The sequence below is a fragment of the Otolemur garnettii genome, unplaced genomic scaffold (assembly GCF_000181295.1).
Source record: "Otolemur garnettii isolate 467f Iridium unplaced genomic scaffold, OtoGar3 scaffold00087, whole genome shotgun sequence".
NCBI classification, from domain to species: Eukaryota; Metazoa; Chordata; class Mammalia; order Primates; family Galagidae; genus Otolemur; species Otolemur garnettii.
This window is the reverse complement of record NW_003852482.1, coordinates 7,115,004-7,127,800: the sequence shown is the minus strand read 5'-3', so window position 1 is coordinate 7,127,800 and position 12,797 is coordinate 7,115,004. Positions and strand designations below refer to the sequence as shown.

The 12,797-nt window shown below is 49.6% G+C and overlaps 1 protein-coding gene and 1 pseudogene across 1 annotated transcript in view; both read left to right on the top strand.

Annotated features, from left to right (window-relative positions):
- LOC100940847 overlaps positions 1-4,856 on the top strand; it is a 21,406-nt pseudogene extending 16,550 nt beyond the window's left edge.
- Positions 4,857-6,701: 1,845 nt separating this feature from the next.
- The window catches only part of HMCN2 (hemicentin 2), a 142,732-nt gene continuing 136,636 nt past the window's right edge, over positions 6,702-12,797 (top strand). The window contains exon 1 of the mRNA XM_012808266.2: positions 6,702-6,957. Coding sequence (XP_012663720.1) covers positions 6,708-6,957 — 250 coding nt within the window. The 5' untranslated portion in view covers positions 6,702-6,707. The remainder of the gene's footprint in view (positions 6,958-12,797) is intronic.

Here is a 12,797-nt window from a genome sequence, read left to right as displayed (position 1 = left end):
GCTGACTGCCCTGGGGTATAGGAGTGAGGGCTCTGAAGCTGACTGCCCTGGGGTATAGGAGTGAGGGCTCTGAAGCTGACTGCCCTGGGGTATAGCTCCTGGTCTCTGCAGAAGCCAAAAGCTCACAAAGGAGCAAGTGCTGAAAAGGAGGCAAGGTCATGCAACTTATACTGTAAAAAGGGCCAGGGTGGCCCCTGGGCCTACTCACTTTCAAAATGATTTACATTTAGAGGGTTTTACATCAGAATAAAAATTAATAAATATGATGAAACAGGACACAGAATTTTCAGCTTTCTGGTCAAAGGAACATAAATGGTCATATTTTGTATGTATTCTATGTAAGCATGGCTTCAACGACATTTAAACCACTGATGCTCTCGGATGAATCATAATCAGAATAAAGACAAATTCTTGATCAGCCATAAAAATAAATTGTACCGATCAAGCTTGTGAGTTTATAAAACAATGAATGGGCTCTGAGCCCGTAGCTTGGTGAGTAGGGTGCCAGCCACATATACCAAAGCTGGCAGGTTCAAGCCTGGCCCTGGCTTGCTAAAACAACAATGACAACAGCAATCAAAAAATAGCTGGGCATTGTGGCAGGAGCCTGTAGTGCCAGCTACTTAGGAGGCTGAGGCAAGAGATTGCTTAAGCCTAAGAGTTTGAAGTTGCTGTGAGCTGTGATGTCACTGCACTCTACCGAGGGCAAGATAGTGAGACTCTGTCTCACCAAAAAAATAAAAAAATAAAAGTAAATAAATAAATAAAAATAAATAAAAAAAGTAAATAAAAGTAAATAAAAAGTAAAAGTGAATGAAGGGGCTTGGCCTCTTCCTGTTCTGTCCATCCATTCGTAGGACATCTATCTAATGTGCTTCTACTGTGTGACAGATGCTGTCTTGGGCATGGGGGAGGGTATCAATGAGAGTGACTCAAATGCAACCTCTGTCCTTTGAAGACATTTTTCCCTGTGGGTCAGCTTCTGCAGTGGACAATCCCAGCTCTTTCTTTGGGGCTCCTCAGTACCTGCCCCTGGGCTGGATTCTGAAGTCCGCACATAAAGACAAATCTAGATATAGAAAAATTTGTTTAGCAATCCCTTAGACTCCACGGGAGGGTCAGTATCCATTGTTTTGTGTTTATTGCCTGACTAGGAACTGCATGCCCTATGATGGAAAAAAAAGGCCAGGCCTGTCTCTGTTGGAATGCATCTGGCTACAAGAAACAGAGGATGCAATGCAGTAGCTAAACTGTGCGTTATCACACGTAACAGGAAAGCCACACGAGGGGCAGCCCTGACGTGCTTTTCTCTTTGTGCTGGTCCCTCGTGTTTTCCAGACGGCTGTGGGGTTCCTTGGCTCTGATGCAGACATCACAACGCTGGGTAGAAGAGGGGCTCCACTTTCTTCCTCGGTTGTCTTTCCTTTTCTAGAAACTTCCTAGTTTAGCTTTTACACTTAGGCCTGTGAATCAGCTACAGCTGGTTTTCCAGTCTGGTGTGAGGTAGGGGTCCAGGTTCACTGTTTTGACGTGCAGTTGTCCAGCCGTTCCAGCACCATTAGTTGAAAAACGCTCTCTCCTCTGTGTTGGCATCTTGGCCTCATGGTGTGGAGCTCTCTGGGTTCTCTGGCCTGTCCTGTTGCCTGGTGTGTCTTTCCTTTTGCTATACCACATTGTCTTAATTCCTGCAGCTTTATTTATTTATTTTTGGCCAGGGCTGGGTTTGAACCCGCCACCTCCGGCTTATGGGGCCAGCGCCCTAGTCCTACTTTGAGCCACAGGTGCTGCCCACTCCTGCCGCTTTAGAGCAAGACTTCAAATCAGGCAGTGGCATCTCCTGACTCTGTTCTTTTGTCTTTCTTTTGGATACACACTGGCACACACTCCTCCATGTCCCATTGGCCAGAAATACATCAAATGCCCATTCCCAGCCCAGATCTCAGCCCATTAGGATTTCCTTTGTGGAGGGGAAAGGGGCTGCCCCACCCCCACCCCACCCCGAGTCACAAAGAGAAAGTGCAGGCACTCCAGCCAGAAAGCTGGGGAAAGCCAGGCTTTCCAGGAAGAAGGGGGAAAAATTAGGGTAGGAAGCCAACAGTGTCTGCTGAAATATACAAAACAGTTAAGTGGAATTCTTAATTATGAGCGAGGGAGGGAAAGAAAGAGGACAGAAGAATAAAAGGGATAGACAGAGGCCCTCAACTCTCTGTGGGTATTCTTGTCAGCCACAAATGGCAATATAAGGAGACATAATGGCTATAAATGACAAGTCTTAGCACACGGTCCAAACAGAGAGAAGTGACCCCTGCCAACAAGGTGGCTCCTTCTCCCCTGACCACAATATCAAGCGCTCAGTAGCACATGGCCCATCCAGGGGAGGACAGGGCCCAGGCGGTGGAGAGAGAGTCTCAGAGCTGACGGCTCTGGATTAATTTTTGCTTGTTTGTTCTTGAAACATGGGACTGGGCAACAGTTCCTGCGTTTCTCCAGCTGCCCAAATATTTCTTGGGATGGCCTCAAACTATCCCTTCTGGTACGCGTGACTTGGAGGCTGGCTCCGCAGAGGGATGGATTCAGCAGTAAATCACTGAGTGCCTGGCTGCGTGGTGCGCTGGGCTCAGCTGTGCCGATTCCGATTTCCTGGCTCCTTCTCCCTGTCCCCAGTAGCTCCATCTTCCAGAGTTGTTTGTGAGTTCCCCCGACTTCCTGCTAGCCCTGTTTTCCAGGCCCCCACTTACATCTTTATTTCTTCCTAGAGGAAAGATGCCTTTGAAACTATTTTTACCTCTTAGGCCTTGGATAGGCAGAACCACCTACTTCATTCCCACGGTTGTTTCTCTGCCTCCCTTTTCTGCCCCACATTTGGTGAAATGTGGTTAGACTATGACCTTACTGCATTTCAAACACACTGAACGTCTGGGGCTGAGTCTGAGTCTGGCCCAAGGAGCTGCTTGAGAGGACTGCACATGTCCCGGGAAGACACCAAACTCCTTGTTAGTCCTTCCACAAGTGGAAACTATCCTGCCTGCTGAGATCCCCGCACAACCGTCACCCCACATCTCTGAAGCAGTTGGAGGGGTAGGGTGGGTCACAGGCTTTGCAGGAGGGAAGATGCAGACACAAAGCCCAGCACTGACACTGGACTTTACCCCTCTGAGCCTCAGTTTCCTCATCCTTCACCTGGAGAGGAAATATTGATCCTCAAGGTCGTTAAGGGGCAGCTGGTGAGGGGGTGGGTGTTCAGCAGTGTCCAGCCCTCCTTGGGGATTTGGCAAATGCTGTTCACCCTTGAGTTTTACTGTCAGAGGAATAGAGCAGATTCCCCAGGGAGAAGGCGCAGTGGGATCAGGACAGAAGATTTAACGTGGCCGAGACTGGACACATTCAGGGAGCAGGACCTAGGAAAGTGTGAAGGAATGGCCGTGGGAGGGAGGACACCTCTGGTGTCCAGAGCCCTGACTCTGACCCAGTACCTTGACTGTTCCTGGATCTGCAGTGCAGACACAGTGCCCAGGCCCAGGCTCCTGGGCAGAGCTGGCTGGGGGAGGTGAACAGTAAAGTCTCGCTTTCTTCAAGCAGATGCCCACAGTGCTCAGCACAGCACTCAGGTGTGTGTTAGGAAATAAGTAATCCACCGAGACCACTCTTATTCTATGGAGTGCCTCGCTGCCTGCAGACGGCCAGGTGCTAGGATGATACTGATGGTTGAGGTTCAGTTGTGCTTTCTCCAGGCCTGCTGTGCTTATGCTTGGGGCTGCTGGCTTGAACCCTTTGCTCACATAACTATGGTTACATTCTTGGGGAGCCCTAAGCACTTGGAGGCTTGAGCTTGGGTTCCCTGGATGCCAGCAGGATCAGGCCACACTTCACTTTTTGATGAGTCAAGGGAGGTGGACAGTGGGTGCCAGCCCCAGGTTCCCTTCCACAGCAGTTTGGGGAGACCATGCCAAGAGCAGCCCAGACCTTCTCCTGCATCCTTCCCGTGTCTCAGAGGGACCCTGGCCATGGTTCCAGAGTGGGGAGGCTGTAAGAAACATCAGCGGCTACCTCGTTCGCCTCCCCTGTACCTCAAATCCAAGGACCAGGGAGGGGAGTTTGCTTAAGGTCACCAGGCTGTGTCAGAACGCAAATCCATGATTCCATTTGGCCCTTCCCACCAGCTCAGGGAGTGGCACCTTACTTTCTCTGGGGCCAGCTCTGTTCTTGCATCCTTGGGAAGTAGACTTATGGCTTCCTGGCATCTATGAGGTGCCCCCTCTAAACTCCTGCTGCTGTGATCTGTCAGAAATGCAAATCTGATTCGGTCACTTCCCTGCCTGACATTTTTAGTAGCTCCCCCGTGTCTCTGGAAAAGCCCCTTTACATGCCATTGAAGACCCTTCATGACCTGTCCTTTGTCCTCTCTGCCTGCACCCTCTTCTTACATTGGGCTGCCTGCTCAGGTCCCTTGCCTTGCAGATGCTGTTCCTGCTCTCGAATGCCCTTCCTCTCCTGGTCTCGAAGATTTCTCAGGCTCACTCTGTGGCCTCCTCCTTCCTCTGAGCTCCGGGAGCCTTGGTAATTCCTCTATTAGCACTTATCTCACTGACTCAGAATTATTTGTTTATACGTCTCTTCTCCCCAGGGCAGGAGGCATGCCTTCTGTCTTTGCCTCTCTCCTACCCCACAGTGCCTAGCAGAGGGTCTGAGCACAGCTTAGGAGCAGCACTTGCTAGTGGCATGAATGACCGAAGGACTTATTTGTCCCCAAAGGTCCCCTGCACTATGCCTGAAATGTCCTGCCTGGTCCCTGGCTGTTGTTGGCCTTTGTCTTCCCACAGCTGGGGCCTCTCTTCTCTCTCCAGCAGCTGGCCTAGCCCTGCCCAGACCCTGGGGGCAATCACAGCTTTAGCCCAGGGAGATTTAAAGAGCCAGCACTCAGAAGAGCAGGTGACTCAACTTCCATGAGTTTGGCCACAAGTTCCACTCCCACACTGGGTCTGGGGACCTGGCTTCCACCATATCCCAAGAGAGACCACTTCTCTGGGACCCCAGCCCTGGTCTAAATGGAGTCCCTGAGAGGTGTGGTCCCTTCCACCCAGGCCAGCACCCAGCTGCCAAGCTTCTCTGATACCTGCTGCCCCATCCAGGTGACAAACCATCACTGACACCTACATCTGGAGTGGGAGGGACAGATACACAAATGTGGCACTGGCCATACAGTGTGGCAGAGCTAGGACAGGAGTCAGAGGAGGGGCTGTGGGGTGCAGGGCAAGGTGCCAACACACACTCAGAGGGGGCCTGAGCTGATAATGAGGGGGAAGAAGGAGGTGCGGGTGGGGGCTTCTCTCCAGCTGAGAGCTCTTCAGGGACAGATTTAGAGAAGGACCCCTCACCCCCACTCAGACCCAGAGCCCTCAGCCATGTCTGTGGGGCTCCCTGTCCTCATCCTGGGAGCATGGTGTTCTCAGAAGGGGTTGAGGGGTGAGGGGTAGCTTCCCTGCTTCACATGACTCCAGGTATGCCCACAAATGTTGTCAGTCATTTATTTATTTATTCAGACAACATATAGTGAGTCTCCACCACATGCCAGGGACCAGGCATGGAACCGGGTGGGGGCTGTTCCATGGGGACCAACACATAATCCTGTCCTCATGGGTGCATAGGCCAGTGGAGAGCCAGGGGCACACATAGGTCAAGAGAGCACAGCCTTGCCTGACCCCTCCGATGGCAAAAAGGGCACTGCTGGAGGGAGCACTGTCAGGAAGGGGTAGCTGAACACAGCCCTAGGTGGCACCTCACATGCAGTCCACCGTGCTGGAAAAACAGGTGGACAGAGGGATATCCCCCATTCCCTGGGGTCACCAGATGACTCGTGACAATGTCTTTTAACACAAAGGAGGCAGCAGAGCTCAGGGCCTTTGGGGCCTTTCTAGTTCTGGCTTCTAATCCTGTCTTCACTACTTGAGAGCTGAGTGATCTTGGGCAATGGCTTCACCTCTCTGAGCCTCAGTTTGCCCACCTGTAAAATGGGTTTAGTGTTAGTGTACTTCTGGGGTGGCAGCATGCATTCAGGAAAATAACAGCAAAAGTGCTCAGCACATTGACTTAAGCCTGTTGATGATAATAACAGCAAAAATCGCAGTAACTGGGAAGCCCAGAGCCCTGCAGAGAGAAAAGGGGTGTGTGTGTGTGTGTGTGTGTGTGTGTGTGTAGTTACTAAGGAACTGAGTGGAGGAACTGGAACACCAAGGCCCGCTTTGGTTCGAGTTGGCCAGGAGCCGGAGGGGACAAGTTCCCCCTCCCTTTTCCGCCCCCGCAGTTGGGCGCGCTGTCGGCGGGAGGCGCAGGTGTCCTCTGCGCCCAGCGCATCCCATCCCTCGCCGCCTTGGCCAGGTCCCAGTTCCCTCCTGCCGTCCGCCTGCGTCCTCCCCTAACCTCGGGTCTGGACGGGAGAGCAGGGGCTGGGAAAGTTTGAGTCACAGATGGGGGAGCGGAGGAGGCGGGCCCGTGACCCTGAACGGAGTGGGCTCTAGGACCCACCTCCAGCTCCCAGCAGGGGGACCCCGCCACACGCCCCTGTCCCGCGCATTGCCTGTGGCCCGACGGAGCAAGGCACCGCGCTGCAGTCGCGCGTCGGGCGGCCTGTGGCTGCACCCGGCGGCCTCGCTTGCTCCGACCCGCGCGCCGCCACCGCAGCCCTCAGCGGCTGGGCAGCGCTCCGCACCATGCTCGGGGCTCCGCTTCTGCGGCTGCTGATTGCAGTCTCCACTGCAGTGGCCGTGGCCAGCGTGCCCGGGAGTGCGCTGCCCACCACCACTGGGGATGCCACCCTGGCCTTTGTCTTCGACGTCACCGGCTCCATGTGGGACGACCTGATGCAGGTGATCGACGGCGCCTCGCGCATTCTGGAGCATACCCTGAGCCGCGGCAGCCAGGCCATCGCCAATTACGCGCTGGTGCCCTTCCACGACCCAGGTAGCGCCCCCCGCGGCCCCGCTGGGCGCCTCGCCGCAGCGCGCACACACCTGCCCGCCAGCGACTGTGCTCCGGGCGCTCCTGGACGTCCAACGCCGTCTGCGCGGCGGCAGGGCGGGCGCCTCCTCACCACATTCACGCCACGGGACCCGGGCACCTGGGGCCCTTCCCTCCCCGGGAACCTGTTAGCCCTCTCGCCTCACCTCCCCAGGTTGGCTCTGTCGGGCCAGAGGCGGGTAGCTCGCAGCGCAGCCCCCTTCTTTGGTTGTGAGACTTCAGCAGGTGACTTCGCCTTCCTGAGCCTTACTGTCCTCATTTTAAAAATTGCTGAGAAGTGCCTCTGAAACTGAGGCACTCACGTCCAAGGCCTGGGACTCCACGAGCCGTTTAGGGTTTTTAGTTTTGTTAATTGGAAGAATTCGCCCCTAGCACTGTCTCTGAGGCCACAACAATCCCTCAGAGATAGGCTTTGGAGAGAAATGGGGTGCGCCCTGGAGCCCGGAGAGGGAGGGTCCTGCCCCCAGCCTGTCTTCTCTGGGGAAACAGCAGCCGCGCTGTGAGTGGAGCGCCTTCACCTGCCAGGTTCTCACCGTCCGGCCCCGCGGGAGCTCCTCTCCCCTACAGCCGGCGCCTCTGCTTCCTTTCACTGGGTGTTACAGCCGTCCTCAGAAGGGTCCCTGGAGATCCCACTGTGGAGGGTTCCAGGAAAGGGGCAGGTCCCCCACCTGGAGAGGCAGGATCGCTTTCCCCCTAACAGTCTTCCCTAGTGAAAAATTTCAAACGCAGTAAAATGGGGGAGAAAGCACATCCAACACCTGTGTGCCCCCACCCTGGTCCCTTGTATTTTGCTTTATTATATCTCTCCACCATCCACCCCTCTATCTGGAGACTAAAAAGGAGAAAACATTGACAAATTCCTTGCAAAATTGTACTGCAAAGTGCTGCGAGAATACACGGTGACCTGTATGAGCTGGGAAGCCTTCTAGGAGAATCCACACTTGCTAATCCCACCGTCATCACAGGCACTTAGGAAAATGGGCAGCAGTGTCCACATATAGCTCCAGGCCACCCTTAGGCTGAGTCTGTTGTCAGGCTCAGGGGACCCTCTCCTCCTAGGACTTTGGGCTCTAAAGAGCCCTGTGACGAAAAGCTCAGGCTCTGGGGCCCTAGAGAAAGGTTTCTGGGAACAGCAAATGGACAGTTGGAGTCTGGGGCAATAAAGGTGGGGGGTTGTGAGAAGGTAGGGTCTGAAGTGTGTCCTGAAGCTTAGCTAGGACACGAGTCACCAGTCACCGTCTATCCCTCCAACTCTCCCACCTTCTTTCTGGATTGTTCTTGGGCTTCCAAAGACATCACACTACATGAGCTTAGAGATCAAGTCCTCCCCTTTATCTGGAAGTTGGAGAAACAGAGACTTAACACCAATGAGACTTCCCCAAGGCCACCTGCCCAGGTGACATAATTCCTGATTCTTAACCCATGTTTGTCTGGGAAATGCTTGATTCCCATTGCAGGTAGGATAGTAGCCTTTCAGTGCCAGATGCTGTGTCCTGAGGCCCCAACCTGGGCTCCTGAAGCTTCCTGTGCCACCCCCTCCTGGCCACCAGCTTCAGAAGCCAGCTTCCCACCCCAAGCCCTCCTCTCTGGGTGCTGAGTATGTTCAGCCACCACCCCATCCTCTAAGAGACACCCAGTCTTCCTGCCTGGTTCCCTGATTTATCTTCCCTCCAGACAGGGCAGGTGCAGGCATGGGGCAGGACTTCCGCACAAATCGAGGCCCCGTCTGTGGAACCTGAGAGACCCACAGTCTGGAGGGGTCAGGGTTCATATCAAGGAGCTGGCAGCCTGCTGGGGACAGGCCAGGTGGGGAGTACAGAGTGACAGATGGTGGTGGCTCTGGTACTGGCTTCTGGCAATCAGTGGTCAGGGGAGGGGATGGAGGAAAGTGCCCCTGAGGAAGTGTCATCAGGCTCAGAAAACATCAATGTTTATTGTGGTTTCACTGTTCGGGCAGATGCAGGGTGGAGGGCTCCCTGGGGTGCGCGGAGTACCCTGGGTGAGGGCAGGAGGATGGTCAGGGTGGGACAGGTGTGTGGGGGAGCTGGGTGGGTGTAGGAGGAGGCTGGCGGGTGAGGAAGCAGGGAGGGGTGAGTGGGCCCCAGTGGGTACTACAGGGCTGAGGGTTGGAGGACTTGGATTTCCTTCTATGGGCTGTGAGCAGCCACTGAAGGTTTCCGGGCAGTGACTGTGGTTTAGGTTTGGCTATGTCTTTCTAATCAGCAAATAGAAGCCCCTTGGGTGGAAGAGGTTGAAAAACGGGGCTTTCAGCCAACTGTCCCGGCCCCCAGGGCAGGCGGCACTGCTGGGAGGGTTTTCTTAAAGGAAGCCACTCTCCTGAAGCCCAGTGGGCCGCAGGGCAAGTAGCAGAGCTTCTGGACTGTCCTGGCTGGGAGGCAAACCAGGACTTGTGCTTCCAAAGTACTTTTTAAAGTTTCTAAATAAAAAAAAAGTGCTATGTTCCCAGAGTAGAAAAGTTAGAAATTTGCGAATTGGTTCACATGGCTGAAAATTTAGGTTGTTTTCAGGTTTTCTCTATTAAAAAACACTCTTGTGTAAATCTTTGCTTCTATGATTGGTTTTTCTGTGGGATTCAGTTCCTCGAAGTGGAGTTCCTAGGCCATTTTTAACACAATGAGTGGGAGGGCGACTCTTCAAGCTGTTTTTGAGAACGTTTCAGGAGTTGAAACTTCCACCAAAAGCATTCGAGGGGCCAATTTCAGTGCAGCTGCCCTCAACACTGGGAATTAGGATAAGAATTTATTTTCCTAATTCAAAAGATGGAAAGTGATGTTTTCCTGTTTTAAATCCTAGTGAGGTTCAATGGATGTTTTGTGTGAATTTAATCATTTGTAAATTGTCAGTTTCTTGGCTGATTTTTCTTTGGGAGATTTCAGCGGTTTCCTTTCAGTTGGAGTGAGGATTTGGCTTTAGGTTGACAATAGTAGTATTTTTCAATGTAATTAGCACTTTTCCCGGTCTTTTGTCTTTTAGCATTATTTATGATTTCTGATGTTCTGAAGTTTTAAATGTTTATGTAGAGAAATCTATTGATTCCCGCCCCCCTCACTCCGTGATTTCTTCACTTACATGCTTGTAAAGGTTTTTTCCCCCCCTCTGTTGGAAAATCAATTTGATAGGTTTTCCAGTTTTTTGTTTCATTTTGTTTCCTCTGTTTCTCTTCAAATTTAATTCTTTAACTTGGAATTAAAAAAATTAGAGCATAGTGTAAAAGAGAGTCTACTTCTTCTGGAATAGAATACTTGTTCAGGTAAAAGATAATCTTTTCTTTTTCATTTATCTGCGTCCTGCCTTTTTCTCAAATTACTTGATCTTTTAGGAATTTGTCTGGGCTTATCCTTCTGTCCCATTGCATGACCATTCTTGTGCCAGGAGCAAATTATATTAGTTATAATGGCTTTCTAATATGTACTAATCGGGCAAATCCTTTCTCATATTCTTTGTGCTTTACAAAATTGTAATAAACTCTTTATTTTAGAACAGGGTTAGATTTACAGACTTAGTATGAGGATAGTACAGAAAGTTCAGTATGTAGGCTTTTGATATTTTTTAAAGTACTTTTCTATTTTCTTGCACTAAGCTCCAAGCTCATCTTAAGTATCAATATTTCCTGCCTCAGTCCTTGAATTAGCCGTTTCCCCCAAGGAGCCCTGGTTCCTTTGATTGGAAAGTGGTGTTAGAAGCCAAGATCTGGAGCTAAGCGTGCTTGTTACTACTGAGGTGCCATTGTTCCTAGGCCCTCCCTTAGCTGACAGGGCAAGGAGATATATATTATATACAAGCTGTGTACGTACATGTATCTGTAAATATCTCTATATGTAACTATCTGTATCTATATTAAGCTAAACGTTAGTTTGTGTTGATGTTTCCAGCTCTGATTTATTGCCTCATGGATCATCCTAACGTCTTCCCATTGCTTATCTGTAACCTCCCAGGGTAGCAGTGACTAAGTTGGATCTCACTATCCACTATCCATGTTCTTAACTGTTCAGTTCCAGGATACCGAGGGTGCAAAAAAAATGTAAGAAAGGAAAAAACTGTATTAAATACCCAAGTCACATTTGACTTCTGCGATTACAAGAGGTACAAGACACAATATCCACGATAACAAACATTATTGGTATATATTGAGTATTATAATTTTAATACAGCTTTTTTCCTTTCTTAAAATGTGTGAGGTGGCTCCACGCCTGTGGCTCAAGTGGCTAAGGTGCCAGCCACATACACCTAAGGTGGTGGGTTCGAATCCAGCCTGGGCTCGCCAAACAACAATGACAGCTGCAACCAAAAAATAGCTGGGCGTTGTGGCAGGTGCCTGTGGTCCCAGCTACTTGGGAGGCTGAGGCAGGAGACTCACTTGAGCCCAGGAATTGGAGGTTGCTGTGAGCTGTGATGCCACAGCACTCTACCCAGGGGGATAGCTTGAGGCTCTGTCTCAAAAAAAAAAATGTGGGGGCATTTTTTGGCACCCTCTGTATATAATCCACATACAGTGATGTCAGAATTGTTGAGCTGCACCCCTGTGGGAAACAGCTTCAGTAACTAGAGTTCAGTTCTCTTGCAAACTTCACTCATTTCCAAGGCTGCTGAGGTCAGCACCTAGTCAGCTTCTCCTTTTTATTCTTATTCACCATTTATAAAACATTCTTGAGCATTTGTTCTTTCAGGTAGAATATATAAAAATTAGTCGACTTCCAAAAAAAAAAAAAAAAAAACTTCTTTGCAACTTTTCTGGGAATTGTGATAAATCTTGATTTGGAGAAAGATTATCCTTAAAAAGAATCCATTCGTTCCCATCCAGCAGACGTGCTTCTCCTTCTCTTCACATATTTGTTTCCTTTAGTAAAGATTCAGAGTTTTTTCCTTATAGGTTCCACCCGTTTCTTTTAAAGATCATTTCTAAATATTTTGGGTTTTGTTACTGTTTTGCCCTGGATATTTTTTTCCATTACATTTTTTGCAAATGAGTATTGCTAGTATGTTGGAAAGCAATTCATTTTCATATATTTATTTTCTTTCCAACTTTTTTACTGAAGTTTTTTTTTTTAACTAGTTCTAATTTTTTTGGGTGATGTCTTGAGTTTTCTAGGTTGACGGACACAGCCTGTCCTAATTATAATACTGTTGCTTCTTTTCCAACCAAACATTTCATGTATTTCAGATGCCTTGTTGTATTAATATTTTTTGGCTCGAACTTTCAAAACAATGTTCAATAACAGTGGTGGCCGCAGCCATCCTCATCTTGCTTCTGATTTGACACCATTTGTTGTGTGATATTGGTTCTTGGTTTGAGGTTTTTATTACCAAGTGGAGGAAGAAGCTTTCATTCCTAATTTACTAAGGGCTAAAACCCCCCAAAACAAGAAAAGCAAAAACAAAACAAAGAATTCAAACAGAGATGAGTCCTGAATTTTAGCAAGTGACTTTCTGGCTTTTGTTGAGATGTTTATAAGCTCTTTCTCCTGTTGACCTGTTAATGTAATTTCTTAATTTTAAACTATTTTTGCATTCCTTTTGTAAGGCTTGCCTGGTCTTGAGGGATTATTCTTTAATATATGAACCCGATTCTAGTTGCCAGTATTTTGTTTAGGAGTTTTCATTTCACATGGATGATCAGTAAGTGGTGTTTTTTTTTTTTTCTTTGTACTCTGTCGAGTTTTGGCGTCAGGGATCAGCATTTTTGGTGAACAATCCATTTCATTAGTAAATTATAAAATTAATACATGCTTGTAAACCATTTTAATCATACTACTTTTAGAGAT